Source organism: Varanus komodoensis, unplaced genomic scaffold (genome assembly GCF_004798865.1).
Source record: "Varanus komodoensis strain SLA01 unplaced genomic scaffold, ASM479886v1 scaffold15, whole genome shotgun sequence".
Classification (NCBI taxonomy): domain Eukaryota; kingdom Metazoa; phylum Chordata; class Lepidosauria; order Squamata; family Varanidae; genus Varanus; species Varanus komodoensis.
In genome coordinates, this window is record NW_025335440.1 from 28,930,224 (window position 1) to 28,952,030 (window position 21,807).

Consider the following 21,807-nt stretch of genomic DNA (forward strand, 5'->3'; position numbering starts at 1 on the left):
GTCAGCATTTCCTTTTTGGTAACATCTTGTTTTCTGCAATTTCAAAAAAGCATGACTAAATGTGTGTTGCTTTGCACTATTTTAAAAGCTGCTGCTGCTGCTTCTTTTTACAATGGAGCTGTTATTGCATAAAACTCACTAAGGAGGTATTTAGTGTTGGCAGTGCCAGTCTGTGTTCCTTTTTTATATAAAAGGGGTGTGCCCAGATTCACATCAGAAGCCTGATAGTTCTAAAGAGTGTGTTTTGAAAGCATGTCATGGCAATAACAGTTCTTTCTGAAAGCCACATGCATGCATTTCCCTCATTTGAGTCAAATGTATGTAAGCATATTACAGCCATGCATCATGGATCATAAACTGGAAAGCTTGGTAGACTTCTAGTGGAGTGAAACAAACAGGCTCCAAAGAGGGTGTTTAAACTGCAGATGTTATCTACTGCTACTACTGTCAATTAAACTATTAAGTCCTAAGAACAATCCATAAATATGGCTTCAAGTCTTCCCTGTAATTTCTGAATTAAAGCTGAAGTTGGAGAGCCAGTGAGAAACTACTTGTGAGCTTGTTGTGCCCTACAACTAGGGCAAGCAATTCAGAGACTACAGTCTAGTGTGAATATATGTATATGGAACTTCCTGATGCTGTCAAACCTCTACTCCTGTCTTCTTAACAATTCAGAATTACTATTTCTTACGTCACAGAAAATGGAACCTTTTGGGGGGATTCAGTTTTAAGGCAGCCTTGGGATACAAGTCACATCTGGTCAAGCTTGTTGGATGTTGTAGTCTGGAAGCTGTTGGGTTGGGGGATTTATTTATGCATTTTAATTTTATTCAGAGAGCCAGTGTGAAACAATGGTTAGAGTATTGGACTGGGCACCTGGGAGATCCAAGTTTTAGTTCCCACTTGGCTGTAACTTGGCCTAACCTACCTCACAGGGTTGTTGGGAAGAAATAATGGAACAATTTCCTCCGTCTTTGGGTTCCTTACAAAAGGCAGGATATAAATGTAATTGAATAGTAGTCTATTTCTGCGCTGCCCAGTAGCAAAAGTTCTCCGAGCAGTTCACAAAAGCAAAACTTAAAAACATAAACAACATAAGATGCTTTTAAAATAATGAAATTGAAATGTAAACTAGGATAAAGGCCAGCCACAGTACAAATAATTAAAAATTCACTAAAACATGTTTTAAAAACTGATTAAAAACCCTGAGACCTGAAAAGGTCTTCACCTTCTACTGAAAAGAGGACAACAAGTGAACCTGTTGGGGATTGCGTATCAGGGCCAGTGAGACTGATTTTAAGGTCTGGGTATGTATATATGGAGGCTGGTTTAAAGCATAGGGTCCTCATTGCCCATCCCATATGATTGCAAGTCAGGTAACTCACAAAAGATGCTTTTGTAGATGGTCTCTGTGAACCCCTGTTGAGGATCCAAAGAGCTACAAAAGACCCCCCCCCCCAGTTGTTTGTGCACATTCAGTTGGATCCTTGATAGCCCATGGTGTATCATTAGCTCCTTCTGTATAATCCTACTTATATTCAACGTAAGTCTTCTGTGGGCTGGAGGTAGTGGAGATTACTGTTTCAGTTTTCTGGTGTTTCTGTACCTTGTGAAAGGCACGGGCTGGTGCATATTAACTATATGAATAAGAAGGTATCTCTTTTTAACTGAATAGCTTTTGTATCCTTGGAGAAATTAACTGGATTCTATTACATTTGCCCAGGAACTTGAACGAGTGACATCCTTACAGACTAGCTTGCAGTTAGCTGCTGTCATTTGCACAAATGGAAGACGGTACAGTACATCTTCTAACGATGCTTCATTGCTTTACAGTATAAAAGATAAAATGAGTAACATTTTAGAAATATATTTCCAGCTGCTCTGCTGTCAGTTTCATTATTTATTGGTCAAACTTGTATGCTGCCTTTTCCCCTAGGAATTCAGGAGGGCAACTCAGGGACTGAGGATATGTGCCCTCCAGATGTTGTTGAACTGCAGTTTCCATCAGCCCTAACCAGCACTGAGGAATGAGAGGAGCTGTAGTATATCAGCATCTAGAGGCCTGTTCTGTCCCTTTCCTTTGGGATATGGGGTGTGTTCCCTCCTTTTTTCCTCTCCCAGTGACCCCATGACATTATTCATGGTGTGGACATTTTTCTCCTTTTCACATATGCAACTGAATTCTGGAAGATTCAAGACAGATGAAAGAAAATACTTTTTTCACACAGTGCATAGTTAAACTACAGAACTTTCCTCCGTGAACTGTAGCAATCTTGGCCAATTTGTATGGCTTTAAAGGATTTATGGAGGGGAAGGCTAGCCATGATGATGATATACTGCTTCTAGAATCAGAGGTGGGATGTTTGTGTGCACCAGTGGCTGCACCCATGTCATACTGAGCAATTTTTGCAGGCAAGTAATTGGCAGAATGCTGGCTGAAATGAACCTTTTGGCCTGACTCCTCTTATGTACCTATGCAGCAGGATAGGAAGAGGGAGGGAGGGAGAGGCAGGGGGAGAGAGAGACTGCTCCAAGTATTCACAGTGGACTATTTTGACAAGCAGTGATTCAAATACAGGTCTGTAGTCAAAGTCCAGAACTGCCCGCACCCAACCATTTATAGGAGCGGCAGACTCTGATGTGCACGTCATTGCATGAAGTGGCTTCCTTGCTGTTGTAGGGGGAAGAGGTTTTGCATGACTTCAGTCTGCTTATATGAGACAGGCCTTGCAAGCAAGAAGCTTCCTTACACACTCACTCACTCACTCACTCACTCTTCCATATTGGGGTCCCTGTGACTCACTTCAGAGAGCAAATTCAAGCATAGTTTGCACTAACCATAGTTTAGAACTCAAACCACTGTTTGAATTGCCAAACATATGACAAGCAGCTTTAAACCGTGTCTTTACAGCTGCTTGCCTACTTCTGTTTCCTGTTTTCATGGCTATACAACTTAAATTTTGCATCTGTTTCCATGGCACAGCTGCCTCTGCAGGTGGAGGAATTGTTATAATTATGGGTTGTCAGTTTAAATACTGGCTGTGTTCAAACATCCCACCAACCCAGAGTTTTACACAGTGTAAGGCAGAAATGAACTGTGGGACAGTTCGCACTTGTGTATTCCCCCTTCTCTTTTCCTGTGCAGGAGCTTCCATTTTTGTTTGACCACAGCTTTCTGTGTTGTCTGAACCTTAATTGTCCTTAATTTAAACAAGCCGCTTACAGCAACAAGCCTCTTACAGCAACTAAATTAACTTCTAAGTGCTTATCAGTTCAGATAACCTGACAGACTATGATTAAGCAAAAGTTTGCCACATGCAAGGAAGAAAGTGGGGGAAAGAGAAACGCTGTAGCCCAGAACTCATTGTGGCTTGTTCCTGCTTGTTCACATCATGCTGAAATATGGTTTAGCTTGACTTGAGATCATGGCTGAACTTCCAAACCACAATTAAGCATATTCAGTCATATTTGGTGTGATAACTAAAGTGAGTCTATATTCTGCAGAATTTTGTTTGAATAAGGTATGAATATGACTTCCAAAAATATTTTTACCCTGTTGTTATATATGTATTTACAGCAAAGGGAGGGGGTGTCTCTGGATGGGTGAATTCTTGTATACTGGATTTTATATTCGCATCTGTCTTTGATGTAGAATACAGGTTAACTGTATTCTGTGTACAGAATATTCAGAATTCTGTACAACATTGATGAGGACTGAAAAAAGTCAGTTGCATTCCACAATAGTAAACCTTTTGTTTTAATAAAAGCTGTTGGCTTCTGCAGACATCTGAACACAGCAAAGGAAGGTTTCACTCAAGCCAGCTTGGGCCTTCTCGCAAATCAGCGGAAACGTCAGTTGCTGATGGGGCTGCTAAAATCTCTGAGAACAATAAAAACCCTGGTATGAGTTCATGTCCTCACTATTAATATTATTTTCTAATTTTAGTGGTATGTACAATGACCTCTTTCTCCTTTAATTCCTAGCAACAAACAGATGTTCGCTTAAGTGAAATGTTGGAGGTAAGAATCTGTCAGACTGTATTTTAATTGTAACTGAGAGAGCTTGCCCTCTTAAGCATTCTCAGTGTGTCAGAGCAGGGGTGGGCAACCTGTAGGGCAAAATACCTAGAGGGCTACATCTCCCTCATTGGCAATGATGGTTAGGGCTGATAAGAGTTGTAGGCCAAAATATGCAGAGAGTCACAAGCTGCCCGCCAGTGTTTTCGTAGCTGAAGGCTGCTATGGCTCCCTTGGTGGCTCTAATTCTCTCCTACACCACCATCCCCTGTGGGAGCAGTTCTGTCTGTTCTTAAGTAGAAGCAACTCCAGCAGCAATCAGAAATGAACAACAGCTAGTGTCTTCCCTGTTCTCATTCTTTCAAGGGGCAGCCTAGAATGACTCGACATGATATTCCCCTCTCTTCTCATTCTTTCTGGTGGTTGCTTTCAACTAGCCAGGCCATGAGCTTTAGCTGACCAATGCCTCAAGGATCTACTTCTTCCTTAGAGTTTCTAGGTCAGATCCTGTGCCTTTAATAATGGCAGAGAACAGCAGGTTTACTTGGTATGTGTGGCCCTGGCTAGAATGGTGGGCATTGTTGTGCCCCAGCCACCAATGCACCCCCAGGCATCTTTTGTGGTCTCTTACCCCTCCCACTTTTCTTGTTAAAAAACAACAATTCTCATTGGCAGCTAGGAGCACTTCAGAGCTAAGTTCAGGGCCTCTAGATGCATCCATCTTCTTTTCCCAGGAACCTCTCTGGGCCTCATACCTGGCTCAGAGACATTCTTAGCCAGTGAAGATGACTGGTTGCTGCCACCTGCTTCTTTCTTCTGCAGCATACTCATTTTGTCATGGCACCAACTGCCAAATGTGCTTACACACCTGAAAAAGCTGCCTACCCCTGTTGACATAGATCTGTGATAAAAGCAAAGTTCTAGTAGCAGAACCTTGTTGTCCCTGTGCTGAATCCAAGATCTGCCTTCTGCAAAGGGAAGGGGCTGCTGCCTGATTTTTAGGAATAGCTGCATGCACACTCAATTCACTCCATTCAGCGGGGTCTCCTGAAGAGGATGTGGTAGCAGAGAGGATGTGGAAGGAGTTGCCAGGGGAAGGAGGGGGCAAGGAAGGCCAGCGCAACTGATTTGGCATGAATCTGGATCCAGCCCAATAGAGCTTTGAGGGTGCAGCAACCTCACAGTATATAGAACTGGTGCAACTCTGTCTGAAGGCCGGTAGCGTTGCTCTTTTTAGCCAGTCAGTTCTGAATCCTGCATGTGACACTTGACGGTATTGATGGGTTAACAGCAGCTGAGCAGAAAACTTTATTTTGTGGGTGCATATAATGGCAAAGGCAGCCGTCTTGACAAGATGAGCCAGACCTCTCTCATGCAATTTTTTTCCAATCACACTTTTGTTTTCTTACTGTACGTTTTATTTCCCACAGGAGGAAGATTACCCAGGGGCAATACAATTGTGCCTGGAATGCCAGAAAGCAGCTAGCACTTTTAAACACTACAGTTGCATAAGGTAGCACAATAAAGATTTGCCAAAGTTGATTCTATTCTTCTTCTATTCTGCTGTTAAGCATGAACACGGAAGGAACCATGCAACTCTTAGAGAAATTGCTAGCTAATGAGTTTGCTGGTTGTCACTGCTGGAAATTAATTTTCTAAGTGTGGAAAAAGACAGGTATTGTGGCTGGGGCTGGCAGGCCGAGGCCATAAAAGGCATGTAAAGTGCAGTTAAACTTCTATAAATGTCTTGAATGCATGTAGCAGCTGCTAATAATGAAAGTGTCACATGAGCCTTAAGTGGCTTAATTATTATGCAAGGTAGCACTGCTATTATGGTATTAATGGATTGTTTGTACTGAAGGCTGCATGATATATTTGTTTGGATAGCAGTGTAAAGCTGTATCCTGAAAGATGCTTATCCAGAGCTACTATTGGCTTCCAGGCTATCAGGCAGAGGTCTTCACCATCACCAGAACTTTTTTAAAATAGGAAATACCAGGGATTAAATCTGGGACCTTCTATATGCAGAGTCCACATGCTAGCACAGAACCGGGTTCCTCCCCTAGACATATTCATGGCTGCAGCATGTTCAATCATGTGGCTCGATGGCAACATTCACAAACCTTTAAGAGGGGAATATGCCCCATAACTTCCTGTAATGATGAAAAAGAGTCGCATGTTTACCTTCCATAGCAGGGATGGGCAGAAGTTAGTTCTCTAGTTGTTTAGGACTTCAACTTGCAGAAGCCCTAGCCAACATGAGCAATAAACAGGAATGCTGGGTATAGAAGTCGAAACATCAGGAGTTCCATCTGTCTATCCCATCCCACTGGGTTAAGGAAGCTGTATTAGGTCTTGTTGCTTGCATGAAGAAAGTGGCAAATGGTATTTGAAGAAGTATCAAGTAAGAATGATCCATGCAAGCAGTGTGCATGGGTGTAAAATTATTCTGATATTTTTCTTTATATTACATATTGTAATTCTTTATAATATTTATTTATGCATTTATTATATCTATATCCTGCCTTTTTTCCTATCAAGGAACTTCAATGACTGGCTAGGCTTTTAAGATTAATAAAGCCTCATCTGTGCTTATTTCAATCTCGTGGGCCTTCTGATGTACAAGCTGGTATTTGAGTATTGTAATGTATACTTCTGTCTTGTGGAAGAGATGTTCTTTTTAAATAGTGTTTCAGATTAACAGAGAAAGAAGAAGCAATCAATAACCCAAAACTGCATACTCAATGCACTAAAAACACGCAATTATGAACATCTCGTTTAAAGAAGTGGACAGGCCATGAGACCACCTAGGACCTTTCATAGCCTGTTTGGTCCAGCTTCTAAGTAGCCTCTTGCTTGTTGACCTTCATTAACAGTCAGGCACTTGACCCAAGAGGGAAGGTTAATAAAATCCTTTCCAGAAACCTGTTTTTAATCAGCTGCTTATTTCATTTTTTGTTGTTGGTGAGGATACTTGACAGTTTTATGAGGACCACATTTAATGCAGTTTGATTTGCATATCTTGGAATAATACTCACACTGGAAAACAGTTATACTTTGCTTTTTTCCATATCTCTGAATTTTGCAGTACAATTCTCAGCTCAAAAAATATATCTCAAAACATGTTAAATATGTATTTTAACATGTTTACCAAAAAGCATAAGGTTAATGAAAGTTTTAGGGTAAAATGTCCATTTTGTGAAAGAAATGTTGCAATTGAAGATGCATGTAGAAATAGAACATAAGAGAATTAGGAATACATGTGAAACTAACATGTACTGGGAATAGTCATCCTTATTTGTTAGTTGCTTGTTCATTTTGTGCTGAGAGGGGAACAAAGCTGAATATTAAAACAAAACCCACTCCCTGCTGTATTCCCCCCATCTGTTCTGGTGGGTTCTCCTATCATCTGGAAGAGATTTGGGCTGTCTGTAGGAGTCTACAGGGAAGAAGGGAAATCTATTCCATCAGTGTTTCCATTCTGTTAGCAGATGACCAGAGTTTGATACAATCTAGAGATCAGCTATTGAAAAACTGCATGGTTGTATTCCTAATTTTCTGTACAAATCGTTTTAAAATCTAGTTTTTTTCTTCCCCTGTTTGGAGATGTTTAGTTTTTTTTAATGTTAACAGTAAATCATCATGCTTGGGAATGCCATTGGCAGTGAGCACGGAACTTGCTATCATTTTACGATGATGATTTTGCTGAGAGCATTTTGCCAACATGCAGGTCAGATGTATAAGTAAGGAATGGTGCATAATGGTAGTACTTTTAAAATACAGCTATATATTCCAAGTGCTGTTCCAGTTAGTATGAGGTGTGTTTACTGGCGATGGTGCTTCCTGAAAAGTTTTAATTTTATTTTGAAAAACTCAAGACATGTATAAAAAGTCTGATTATTTATGAAGGTATAATAAATAAAGGTAAAGTTTTATTTACCTTGATAAATATTCTTGAGAATTCTAATGGCAAGCCAGCATGGCAGCTTCTGACTTGTTCTGGGGGTTATCATATCCACAATAGGTTGTCAGGTCATCTGAACCCAGCACACCAATTTAACACCAAAGGGCTATCAGGGTCAGTAACAGAGCCTCATGGCAAGAATGGCAAGACACCCAGCACCCTTTGCCTTCTTGCTCCTGCTACTTCCAACCCCCTTGCCTGTGACTGACCTTAAGCAATGCCTGAATGCCACTTTGGAGTGCCAGTCACTTGCTTATCACCATTGTTATGCACCTTTTTGTCCCAGAAAATTACACAAGTAAATTCATAATTTTCATTATAACTTTCAAAATTACAGAATGCATCAATAGTTTTCTAGGACCAAAACAATAATTATTTTTGTCAGTCTTTCACAAATATGCAAGTGCTATTAACACTTGTGACTGTCTTAAATATGTAACTATGTCTTGTCAATGTTCTTGTAAGTTTCAGCTGTACAAATTTCCTTCTACAAGGAAGGTAACAGGGTGAGACTACATATATGTATCTGTGTTACTAGCCTAAAACACTTTGTATACACTGTACTTTGGAAGAGCAGCCTTGCAAAGATCCGCTAAATTAAAATGATATACTATGACATCAGTCTTTTTTCTGAAATGATCTCATAATGTCTTGGTTTACATTTAGACACTCTAACTTTATTGTTTTGCAGTGAATTGAATTCAAAACTGCAGGATACCTTAGAGCAAATTGAGGTGAGATTTCATTTATCAGTCCTGAAAATAAAGTGATCTTTTTGTGTGTGAATGGTTGAAACTGTTAAAACAGTTAGATGGAATTTTGCTTTATTGCAACACAAGGAATGTCTCAGCAAGAATTCATATGGTGAAATTTCTTTTTACTGAATATTAATTTTTCAATTTTGTAGGAGCAACTAGATGTAGCACTTTCCAAAATCTGCAAGAACTTTGACATCAGCCATTACACCAAGGTGCAGCAGGCTTATAGACTACTTGGGAAAACACAGGTTAGCTTTCTTTGTATGAAATGATGTCCCTAATACAAAGCTTGTCTTATTATTTAGGTTTCTTATCTTGTATGCCAAGAGTGGTTATACCATAAGAATGAAAGAATGTATACAGATATTTTTATATACAAACTATTATCTGAACGGTTCCTGATAATGCCTTTGTCTGTAGACATTAGTGATACAATGGAGAAAAGCAAACAGCAAAAGGGAAATTGATTCTCAGTCATTTGTTACTCCCTAAAGTTGCTTCTTCATGATCTGTTCAGCAGTTTCTCCACCTAAGATGAATGACTTGCAGAAATACATATCTGGTGTTGAATGTAGCAAAGGCTGTTTCCTGGAAAAGAGAGTTGAAAACAAATGATCCTGGCATGTGGTCATTATTTCTTTTGCATGTCCTGTATTTATTTCATTTTTATACTTCCCAATAGCTGAGGCTGGGGACAACTTGTGTTGGAAACCAAATCAGGATGACTTTGCTTAATGGCAGCCATCCCAACACCTACTGCACATCTTCTCTTTTCTTCCCATCAGCTGCTCAGGACATGTTTTATTTACATGATATCGGACTGGTTGAACCCTGAGCAGAAAAAATAATTCTGGCTTGGCTAGTATTTGCGCTTTCTCAGCCTCATATTTGAAATGATGTTTCATATGCTAGAGATTGTCATATTTAGACCCAATCAAATTTCAGGCTCCCTTATTAAATCAAAGATCTTGTACTAACAGTGCAGTCCTGTACATTCCTACTCAAAAGTGAGTCACAATGAATTAGATGGCACTTACTCCCAGGAAAATGGTTATAGGATTGCAGTTTTAAAGATATTTTCTAGAAGTAAGCATATTCTTTCTGTTCTGCAGCCACATTAATTAATTAATTAATTTGTTTTGATTTTGTTTTGACTGAGGTGGTAACCAGTAGTTTTTTCTCATTGACTTCTTGTTGATATGTCTTCATCACTGAAGTCTGTGCCCCAAGGACTTCTGTAGGTTGGATGTTTGGTACCAGGGACAGGGCAAGTTTTGCCTTCCCAACAGTGACTCGCAATGTGTACTTCTGCAAGCATTAACACAAGGCAAAATTGCAGCCGAGAGCAACAGGTGTGTTTTTTGACCCTGGTATCCCCAGTAACATACCTAATTGCAATACCTTTTACTTTGTAGCATAAGGACCACTGAGCCATTAACACTGCAATCCTATACGCATCAACTCAAAAGTAAGTGTCATTGAGTTCAGTGGGACCTGCTTTCAGTTAAGTGATTATCGGATTGCAACCTAAGTTGTTCTGGAGAGAGCTGCATTGGATGATTGGCGGCAGAATTCTGATCTCATCCCTGATACTGGTGACCTCAGTATGACATTTCTTCCACAAAACTATAAAGCAGCATTGTGCCTGAATATTCCAGAGGACAGGAAGCCATATACTACTACAGGATGACCAAAGAACAGGCACTGCGGGACTGTCTATTTTTATTATGCTAATTGTTTCTACCCCCACCTTATTTCAGACAGCAATGGACCAACTGCATATGCACTTTACTCAAGCTATTCACAACACAGTATTCCAAGTTGTTCTTGGGTACGTAGAGCTATGTGCAGAAAACACAGACACCAAATTTCAGAAGCTTCAGTACAAAGACCTTTGCACGGTATGTAGGTTGGAACATTTTGCATGTGCATGTTTCATGTATCTGCCTGGTCTGTTAAAAAGATCTTTAAAATAAACCCCATGCTGACCATTTTTGAGAAAAAGATACTTCATAGTAGCAAGTAAGATGGCTGGCTGGCTGGATGGACGGATAGAATGAAGCTGTAGTTGATTCTGTTAGGTATTGTACTGGGAGTCATCTGTACGATTGTTGTAAAAGAATGCATTGAAGATGAAACATTTCCAGAATTAGCAGGGAGGCTTTGAGCCACAGGTTGTGTTCTCAGCCCAATCCCTGCTAAAATCAGTTTGAGCTTGTATCAGTGCACTTGCAGAAATTCAAATTTCTGAATACTGATACTGATCAAATTTAAATAATGAAATTATACTGTTGGTCCAGTGTTTACGAAGTGAGTAAAATGACTCTGTAATCCATTTGGATCCCTCAGTGGCCCTTTTCCCGTTATGGCAGGTCATGAGAGATCCAGAGGTGTAGAGCTCACTGCTACATGTTTGGGATCCTGAGGACAGGAGGGAGGCTACCTTCTGTCAACATTCAGAACAGGTGGCATCCGCAGGATGTGCTTCTGGGACTGCTTACTGTTGTTCCTCCTTGCATACTTGCAGAGGGGACAAAGAAAAGAACAGATGCTACTGTGGCTGCTTTCTCCTGTCCTCCTTTGCGATTTATTTATTTTTAAGCTGTGGTTTCTCACTTGCCTACACAGTAACCTGTTTGCCTAACTAAGGGGAAATCTGGTATTGCTGGAGCAAAGGAGAAATGTCTGGTTTAAAAATCTTTGCATCTGTGGTACAAGATGGGCAAGCAGGTGTTATGTGCCTAGCATAATCTAGAAAGTGAAAGATCTGTATCTTCTTATCTAGAGTATTCAATTGTTGTATGTCCTTAATTTATGGAACTTCAATAGTTTATTTAAAGCCCAGTTAATTGCCATGTGCAATTTCCTACCAAATACTAATTGTTCTAGCATTGGAACCAAATAGACCTGGCATTCCCAGGCAGCTGGTTTCTTTGAACAGTAGGCCAAAGCAAGTTCTGTCACCCATGTGGGAAGCAGGACATGTCTTTAAAATCTTCCGCCACTTCATAAGTACGGCATTAACTGTTCATTTAGATTGAATAACACATTTGAAAAGGGCTTTCAAATTTTAAACTAGAAGGGGGGAGGATTAACAGAGGAGGGGTAGGTTTCCATAATCTTGTACTACTTTTCTTTGTATTATGTGCATGGTTTTGCTTTGTATTTTTTCTTCTCTGTGTTTATTTTTGTATCTTTGATATTTAGCACAAATTTTAAATTAAAATGACATAAAGACATTTCACCAATATACTTTTGTGTGTTCTCCAGCACATTACATCAGACAGTTACATTCCATGCCTTGCTGACCTCTGCAAAGCCTTATGGGAGGTAATGCTCAGTTATTATCGTACCATGGAGTGGCATGAAAAATACGATCGCGGTGAGCCGCCTTCATCTTCTGGTAGGAAATAGTCTTTACTCTTTGAAAGTAACACCTGAAGAGAAAAGTGTGTTCCATGTTCCAGACATAAGGATGTCATTCCAGGATAGCTGGTTTATATGAGCAGTAGGCCAGAGCAGTTCTGTGGCCCATGTGGGAAGCAGGCCAAGTCAAAATAAGGAACACCATGGGTTAATTTAACTGGAAGGAATTGAGCTGCTGTCTGCTATTATGAATATATAAAGTAGGCCAGGGTTTGCCATGTGTTGTATTAGCTCAGACAGCAAGGACTATTTGAGGGTTAAACAAGTCTCCCGTAAGCCTAAAAGAGATAATGGGTTATTTCAGGGTTGTTTAGCCCTGAAATAGTCCCTTCTGCCTGGATTCATACGTCGCAGCAAGTTATGGCAACTCAGCCAAGGTTTGCATTTTCATAATGGTGGATGGCACATGCTGTGGCACCCTTCAAGTTTGTAGTCCTAAGCAAGTTTAGTAAGGATTAGAGCCCCCTTGTACATAATGGGGATTATGTATCAGTAACAGTGCAATTAAAACATCTTGTTGAAATTGGACATCTTAGAGTTGCATCAGACATTAGTCTGAAACTGCAAAAGTTATGCATGACTGTTTTGTGGATATATACTTTTCATTTTTACATAATGTCTCATGTGGATCATCTTTGAGTGTTGACTGGAGCAGGGTATTTGTGCCGACAGCAGTAGTCAAACAGTGCAAAATGGGAGTGAGGGAAATCTGTGTTGGACCCCAGCTACCATCAGACCTAGCCAGAAGGGCCACTGGTCAAAGATGATGAGAGTTAGAACCCAACAAAATCTGGAGGATCTCAAGCTCCCCTTCACTGATTGTTAAATATAAAACACAAGATGGAACACCTATCAGTGACTTGAGGTAAATAGGGGTTGGAGGAAACTCTATGGACTAGGCCCACTTCTAAAATGCAACCTTCCAAGGTCTTTGCCTCAGAGCCTGAATCAGAACTAGAAGAACATTATTAGTCTGATCATATGTCATCCGATCAAATTAGTAGACCAATTAAGTAGTGTTGATGGTCCTGCCTATTGCCCACAAGCAGCATGAACCAAGCTGAAGGTGAAGCCAATTCCTTTAGTTGGGAAGGGAGGAGAGGCGCTCTTGACAAAAAGACACTGGCAAATGGAGGCCTATTGATGCGGGACATATATCTTGAACTACATAGTTAGGAGGAGGTATTCTTCGTTCTTTTGACAAAAGTCTCAAGAACTTTCAATAAGCAATACAAAACAATAATAAAGTGCAAAACAGTTGGGATTGGGTGACTAGCTCTCTTTTGGTGCCATGGTCACCAGTACCTCCTAAACAGGAAGGCCCCACTTAGGTGTTATGTGATTTGCAGTGTTCCTCTCAGTGCCTTTTTTTGAGTAAGACATTCATTTTGTGCTTGCTTCGCTTTTATAAAGGCATCAGGTTGGTTGTCCATGCTGGCTGAAGAATGCTGGGAGTTGTAGGACTTTTTTCTGTCTAAATATGCATAGGACTGCACCTTAAATGCACAGTGTACCATGACCTAGTTTATCATGACCAGCCTGTGACCCAGATGTGGCTGGCACAGATTGGGTGACACAGATAAAATCTCTGACCTACCTACCCACTTGGCTGGTATTGAAAGAGCTGTACCATTAGTTGATTCTTTAAATACAGTCAACTGAGTGGTTTTTCCTTTTATTTCGGCCATGCTTCCTCCTCTAGCAGCTATTCCACTGGTGTTGTGGTGGCCTTAGAACAGTGCAGGATAGCTCTGCTCATTTTATCTTATAGGATCATATATGATATTTGATGTGTAACTTCCTCATATTTGCAGTAACTTGCAACACCTTCACAATGTAATCCATTGCATGCTGAGAACAAATGAAGGAAACCTTGAGCCTGTGAAATTTGTCTCTCATATAAAAGTACGTTACCTTGTTTCCTCAGGCAGTTTGCATGAAAAATACTTTAATTATCTTCCAGATGGAAGCAACGTTATGGCTGCTGAAGAGTCTAATTTTGACCGTAGATATGTGAAAAAGAAATTAGAACATGGACTTTCACGAATATGGCAGGTTTGTTTTGAATTAGCAAAATGTTCTTTCCCCCTCCTCCCCGCAAATGCACTTTTTAAAATACATTCCGTTCTTTAAAAATCCAGCAAATATAGGTTATCATTCTCTGTAGTAGTGTGTAGTATCAAGCCACTATTGCTCCCTTTCTGTGATGTAGTTTCACATTATTTCAGCAGCATTTAGAGAGCATAACACATTTTGTGTTAAATGGATAAGTGACAAAGGCTGGCAATTATCTTAGAAATAAACATCAGTTGAAAACCTTTGTTTCTTTGAGTGCTGTTTTATGGAATATCAAGGTTTTGTTTTGCCCTTTCTGGGCATAGATGTGCTTAAGGTTACTATTTTAATGTTTTAGCACATGGCATGCCATCCTAAGATTTCTTTGGCCATAGGGGTTGGGCAGCCTATAGCCTTCCAGATGTCTCAGGCTGCAGCTTCCATGGCCCCAGTCAGCATAGCCAATGGTGAGGGGTGCTAGGTGTTTTGGGCCAAAACATCTGCAGGATTACAAGTTGCCCACCCATGCTTTTAGAGGTTTGAGGTAGATTTTTTTTTAATTGTTATATTATCATTATGTATGTATGTATTTATGTATTCTTTGTGAGCTGCCCCAAGGCTTTGTTGCGATGGGGGCGGCATAGAAATGTTTTAAATAAATAAATATACCCCAATATGATGACACAGGACAGGATACATATGTCAACCTAAATCTTGGGAAGTTTTGCATTGTGCAATTATTCCTGGGCCCAGGATAGGGTAATAATGCAAATACCAAGAATGGGTTCAATCCAGCCCAAGTGATTTGAGTAGATGTGAGTTGAACTGTTGTCTCACTCTTCCAGTGAAATCCTTGTGCCTTGTACTCACTGACATTTGCTTACAAAGAATGAGAAAAAATCATAAAGGCCGATTGTATAATGTGCAAGGAAGCAAATTATAAAGGCTAAATAGCTGTCTGTTGAAATGGCAAAGAAAAGCTGACATTACTGATAAAAATATTCAGTACTTCAGTGTAATTTGAAAAGAATTCTATTAAGTGCTCTGGTTTGAAGCAGTGCATACAATTTTCTGTTGTTCCTAACAAGGCTTGGGATAGAAAGCTGGAAGATAATAAATGCGTAGTATTTTCAAAAAGACTCTAAAATTGTATAGGAATTAATGGGATTTCCCCTGTGATTTCAATCCAGATTGTAGCTTCAGTAAAGAGCAGAATTAGAACTCTAACTTGTTTTATCAAATGAAACATACCAGTAGCAATGTGACTGAAACTCCTGAGACTGTACATCCATCATAACAACCCATGCTTAACAAGCCATGGCTTGTGAAGCAAATGAGCAACAGTGAGCATGCGTGTGTGCTCCTCCACTTCTGCTCTGATAGACAGTCTAGGAATGAAATATCCCTGGGTGGTTTATTCCAGCAAGGAGGCACACAGGAACCAGAATGCATAGCCACTCCTGCTCGCTCAGCATCCCAGACTGAACTGTGAGTTGTTAAAATGCGCTAACTGGGCAGTAAGTTAGAGGATGGGGACACATTCTTATACATTAAAACAGCTCAAACCCACCTTGCAAATATTTTGGCCATTTGCTGTTTTTCAACCCAAGGCTGAACATCCAGGTTCTTCAAAAGGTGTCTGGTCATGCCCAGTGCTAATTCAGTATGTTTGCTTTTATGCAGGATGTCCAGCTGAAAGTCAAGACCTATTTGTTGGGCACAGACTTGTCTAACTTCAAATATGATGACTTCATCTTTGTGCTGGATATCATTAGCAGGTATTTTCAGGGGCCATTCATTTGGTGAAGTGTACATGGGAAGTTAATACAAGGAAGAATTGTAGAGAAAAAGCTAACAGTGTTGCATGCTGGCAGGCAGTATAAATGATAGTAAAGGCAATTCTTTCCCATTCTACATATTTAGATATGAATAGATTAAGTAGATTCTTTTTTTCCCTAATGTCAAAGCTGTTCTTAGAGTTTGGACAGTTATACTGTAATTAAAATGATGCCTGTGGATTCATTTTGATGAGTGTATATTAGTGTTAAGTATTCTCATTTTAAATGATTTATGAATGGGATTACCACAAGATAGAAGGAAATACTGTAGAATGTATCAGATTTGCTCCCATTTTGCTCCCTAGCCTTTACCCATATCTATACTATAATCTTAGACTAATTTGTGTTTTTAAATTTTTTTTTTCCCGAAAACATTGACTTTCTTTAAGGCTCTTTGAGCATTTTAAATTTTAGTGTGTTGAACCGAAAGGGTCCTTCACAGAAATTGCATTGTAGGAATTGTGAGACTGTAACAATTAAACAGAGTTTGGCAGTACACTGACAGTACATTCCAGAATGAATATATAATCAGGATGTCATTTGTTTTAGGTTGATGCAAGTTGGAGAAGAATTTTGTGGTAGCAGGTCAGAGGTTTTGCAAGAATCCATTAGAAAACAAAGTGTTAATTATTTCAAAAACTACCATAGGTAAGTTTTTAATGTATTTGGTATTTCTAGAGGTCTTTTTTTCTTTGTCATAACTGTAGATATTTTAAAATAAGAAAATAAATTCTTCATATGAGACCTTTTCTGTGTGAATATTGATAGGAATTGCCTCTGGAAACTTGCTTGATGGGAGGTATATTAGTCTATTTCAACTGAAAATGGTTTGCTTATTTGTTTAATTGGAGCAGGATTTGTATTGATGTTCCAATAAATTCTTGCCTCGTTCCTGGATCATAATAACTCTTCTTCATATTGCCTGTGAACAAAGCCAGAGTGTAGGGACACAAGAATATGCCGCATAACAAGGCAGGCTACTTGTCCATCCAGTTTGGTGTAGATTACTTTGGCTGAAAGCAGCTCTCCATGACCTCAGGCAGAGATCTTTGTCTTCACCTGCTACCTGACTATTTAATTGGAGAAGCTGCATTCAAAGCATGGCTCTGCCACTGAGCTATGGTCTACTTTAAATAAATCTATGCCTACCTGAATCTCAAAGTGTTTATTTAGGAAAATTATCAACTATGTTTTCAAAAGCATATACAGAGCAGTAAATATAGGCAGAAAACCACTTTAAGCAGAAACACTGAACAGAAACTGATGCTGCCTATCTACTAGTGGAGCTTGCTGCTGATTCTGCTCTATGCGTGGCCAGTTGCTTCAGTGTTGCAGAGATGAAGTGACCCTTACTGCTTGCAGAGATAATTTAGCACTTCCAGAGGCATGCCCTGGAAGTGGGAACAATGGACACTCATATAAGAGATCTACAGGGACCCACTCCTTCCAGAAATGAGCATTTTTTTTTTTTTTACTGGCTTCCAGAAGTGCTAAATCACCATTTCACAAGCAGTTGGGGCTGCTTGCAGAATGGAATTGAAGCAAGGCAAGTGTGAAGGAGCAGAGTTGGATTCTGCCCATAATACTGCAAAAATGTAATTTGCAATATTTAGCTATTGTTTTTGCATAAACAATGAAAGAAATTTAGAAATGTTGCAGGATTTTTAAAAACAATTTTTGGGCAAATTGGGTAGTAAATGGCTGTTAGAGATTTAATTTGTTCATGTCATTAGCAAAGCTGAAAATGAAATAATTTTCTTCAGGTAATAGAAATATATTGTATGCATATAACACTGTAAATTACCTAGAGCTTTTAGGAGTTTTAGGCTTTGAGTGCATACCAACCATTGCTTCTTGTTTGTGCTTAATCAAGAAATGTTTGATGCCTTTGAAGTTGCATTATTACATAAAAGCTATCCAGCTGAGAGCTGCTTGGAGAGCTTGCTATTTCATTTGTTCACCTTGACATATGTAGGCAGTTGTACTGATAAAAACAATAAGCTATAATATAGAGATGACTTCAAGAACATTGATTTCTATAACCCATGATACAGACTGAATGCATGAAGCATTTTACTTGGAACAATGTGAGTATTTTGGAGAATGAGTGTTTATTGAAGGGAGGAGGAATAATTGGCAAGCTCATCTCTAAAGAGCCTGTTTCAGTAAGAGTGACGCAGGCTCTCAGAAATGACCAAAGGATTTGCCTCGGCAGTGTCAAAAACAGATAGCATCTGATTTCATGGAAATGAAATGTACTTGATACCCAGAGGAAGAAAGTGAGCGCCATATGGTAGTTGTGAGGGTTGGGCTAGGGCTGGGAAATCACAGGTGAAATCCCAGTTGAAGGAAGAAGCTGATTATCTCTTAGCCAAATCTATCTCACTGGATTTTGAGTGTGAGGGGTGTTTAGTGTCCTGAGTTCCTGAGAAAAAATTGGGACTAAAATGTGATAATATGAAATAGCGAAAGATGAGAGTTAAGGTATGAGTTTAGAAGATCGTGTATATTGGTGTAATTACTCTGTAATGTGTTAAAATTTGGATTTGATAATTCAGTTTTTATATTGTTAAAGTATGCTTTTGGCCTGCATTATTGTGGCTATAGTTCAGCTGGTTTCTTTTCCTGGTCCCCTAAATTATAGCTAAGTTTTGTTGTTGATTGTTTTATCTGTTTTTTTGTGTTTGCATTTAATGATTTCTATGTATTATCTCATTAGCTTGGGCATTTACATGGAAAAACGTAACTACTTCTGTTAGAAGTTTTCATTATATGTAGGCAGTTATCTGTTGACGTTCCAAAAGGGGTTTCTTAAAATTTCAAAGAGACATAAGGAGCTTTGTACTTTCCTAGGGTTGATTCCAGAGGAACATGAGTGGGGTCCAGCCTGCACAGTAAGGCACCCCCCCCCCAGTGGAGCCTCTTGTGTTCCCCCAGACTTGAAGATCAGCTGAACAGTGTGGGACAGGGCATGAAGGAGCGTGCAGTGGGAGTGATGAATTGACATAATTCAGGGGAGGCACTTTGTATGAGCATTTCTGCTTTGTATCTAACCAATAATCTTCACAAAAGGTATTTAATTTTTTTTTAAGTTCTGTGGTGCCACATTCCAGTGGTGGATGCGTAAAAGGTAAAAAGTGTGGCACCAGACTACCAAAAATATTTTGGATTAAAGCTCTTATTGCTAGTAATGGAATGCTTTCAGTGAGGCATTTTGGGATTTGAGAATGTAGGAAAAGCTGCACACACACCAGAAAGCCAGCAAGAAATCAATGGTCAGATAAAAGGGCTGAAGAACTCTGGAGGGCCACATTTGCCCAATGGGCCTGGAGTCTGCACTTCTCTAAAAAGGAGACAAAAGAATCTGCTCTGTCATTCCACTGTGCAGTGTATATCACTTAGGTCCTCTGTATCTCACTACTTTTGGTTCTCCCCACAAAATGCCATTGAGTTTCATGGCAACATAAATGGAATACAGTTTTCCTCACCACTTTCACCCCTAAATTCTTGTCTTCTCAGCAGGTTGTCTGTGTGTGTGTTCAGGAACACTATGTAGAAGAGGAGAAATGTGATCAGCTCCTTAATAGAGTGTCATGAAAATATATGAGAAAGTCCTTACATAGAAATGCAACTAGATACATTCAGATATTTTTCCATGGTGCGATACTATTTCATTTCTTAACTATAGCTGGCTTGTTATATTGTGTGTTTCTGCTGACACTCAGTCTTTTGCTTCAGAACCCGTCTTGAAGAGCTGAGAATGTTCTTAGAGAATGAAACATGGGAGCTTTGCCCTGTTAAATCAAGCTTCAGCATATTACAACTTCATGTAAGTCTCAACCACACTAAAAGCAGGGGTGGGATGAATTTTTGGTATATATGTATGAGGCTACTTTGGACCTGGTTGGTCCCTCTGGTTGGCGGGTCCCCACTCCTTCGTTAGCAGAAGACTATGTTGTAAATTTGCACTTGACATTATGATATCTTTTGCTTTGACCGGGCTTTCACAGAATCCTCAAATCCATCTCTGTCTGGGCTATTCCATACATTACAGAACTGACAAGCAAGTCACTTCCTGAGAAGGTGACATATTTTTAGTAGCTGAAAAAGATAGACTTGTTATAATTTTCCTAGTTGTTCACATTTAAGTCCCTGGGCATGTAATTCATCACAGTAGACAATAAAATAATTAACTTAATCTGTGCTTTGAAAGACTTTTATTTCCAAACTGCAGGATGTGTTGTCTGAGATATTTGGACAGCTTTGTTAAAATTAAACAAGCATCAAATGAACCATTAGGCTAAAAATAAAAATGTAAGAAGAATATAAGCCATGTTAACTGAAAGATAAATGTCACGGCACTTGTCCAGAAGGTACTCCTTAATTATGTGGATCAATATTTAAACTGCATGGCAGAGTCTATAAATTATCTTCTATTTGTATTAATAGGAATTTAAGTTCATGGCGCAGTCACGTTCCCCTTCTGTATCACCAAGCAAACAGCCATCTTCAGAAATAGAAACAACCATAACTTTGTTTGAGCAGTATTGTAATGTAGGGAACCCCTTTGAAATCCAAGCCAACAACAAAGATGATGAGTCTGAAGATGTGCTGGCTTCTAATGGGGTAAGAAAACACATTTATAAGTTCTTAGTCTACGGTAGGGCATATTATTTTTAATCCATTAAATTTAAAAAGGGAGATAGGAAAATAATAATGCTTGTGCTATAATTCTATGTTGTTTCTCAGAACATAAAACTCAGATGTTTGTTTGCTTTTAAGAATGGACACCACCTTTCTGTGCATAGCTAATCGTATTATTGTGAAATGGATAAGTTTTTTTCCTGCCAACTCAGTGTTCCTGAGAGCTTTGTTAAGCCTTGTATCACATAGAAAAGTAGGGCAATGCAAAGTTTTCACAAGGCAATTAGATTTGAAAGACTCGGCTTTCTCTGTATTGGCTGCTGTGTTCATATCAACCCATTTAACTATCTGTGGTTCAGTAGGGACTAGATGTTATGTGTGTTTTTTGTATATGAAGACACAGTGTGGAAAATTGGTTAATTTAAAAAATGTTATCCTACCTTTCCATGCACAGTGCAGCTTAATATTTGCTTACAAGCAACCTTATGAATCAATTATACCACAGTACAGCAGTCATAATGCTACTGAGTTAAGTAGACACAAAAAGCCCAATATTCTGGGGTCACCTTAGGAAAATATGGGTTCCAACTTGCCATCTAAAAGGAACCAAGGAAGCCTTCCTCAGAAGGCAAGCAGGATGTGTCAAAATCACCTTCGAGGTTCCTCTCGAAGAAGGCAGTCATTACAATTTCGCAGACCATTTGAGCTATTAAAGGTCAGAGCCAGCAGTTTGGATTTGCCCTGAGGAACAAAGTGGAATGAGGGATGGATGAACTGGTCTTTTCCTCATCATGTCAGTTTCCCATATAAGCTTGTTTTGTCCAAGTCTGTTCATCAGTCTATGATTTTTATGCCTGATTTTGAACTAGCTGAGGTTTCCAGGCATTTTCAAAGGCTGCATCATGTATAATGTATTGCAGTAATCCAACTGAGAGATTACTAGCATGTGGATCACTGTAGGAAGACTTTGCCTGTCCCGATAAGACTGCAGTTGTTGCATCAGCCTGCCACTGATGGAGTGTGCCCTAGTGCCTCTGAGGCAACTTGCACCTCCATGATGCTGGATCTAAGAGTGACTACAACTGTGATCCTGTTACTTTAGGGG

The 21,807-nt window shown here is 39.5% G+C and overlaps 1 protein-coding gene across 6 annotated transcripts in view; it reads left to right on the top strand.

Annotated features, from left to right (window-relative positions):
* Positions 1–21,807, top strand: part of VPS50 (VPS50 subunit of EARP/GARPII complex) — a 100,461-nt gene that overhangs the window by 18,204 nt on the left and 60,450 nt on the right. For 3 of the 6 annotated variants that reach the window (XR_006414203.1, XR_006414204.1, XM_044424870.1), the window contains exons 6-18: positions 1,724–1,794; positions 3,784–3,901; positions 3,985–4,020; positions 5,448–5,530; positions 8,673–8,715; positions 8,889–8,987; positions 10,500–10,640; positions 12,010–12,142; positions 14,129–14,220; positions 15,904–15,998; positions 16,608–16,706; positions 19,797–19,887; positions 20,508–20,684. Coding sequence is in view for 4 of the 6 variants with exons in the window: in XM_044424870.1 (XP_044280805.1) it covers positions 1,724–1,794; positions 3,784–3,901; positions 3,985–4,020; positions 5,448–5,530; positions 8,673–8,715; positions 8,889–8,987; positions 10,500–10,640; positions 12,010–12,142; positions 14,129–14,220; positions 15,904–15,998; positions 16,608–16,706; positions 19,797–19,887; positions 20,508–20,684 (1,278 nt within the window). In the remaining 2 variants the exon portion in view is untranslated. Of the gene's footprint in view, positions 1–1,723; positions 1,795–3,783; positions 3,902–3,984; positions 4,021–5,447; positions 5,531–8,672; positions 8,716–8,888; positions 8,988–10,499; positions 10,641–12,009; positions 12,143–14,128; positions 14,221–15,903; positions 15,999–16,607; positions 16,707–18,911; positions 19,888–20,068; positions 20,142–20,507; positions 20,685–21,807 lie in introns of those variants that run through there. The other 3 variants (XM_044424872.1, XM_044424871.1, XM_044424873.1) reach the window with 3 other exon arrangements.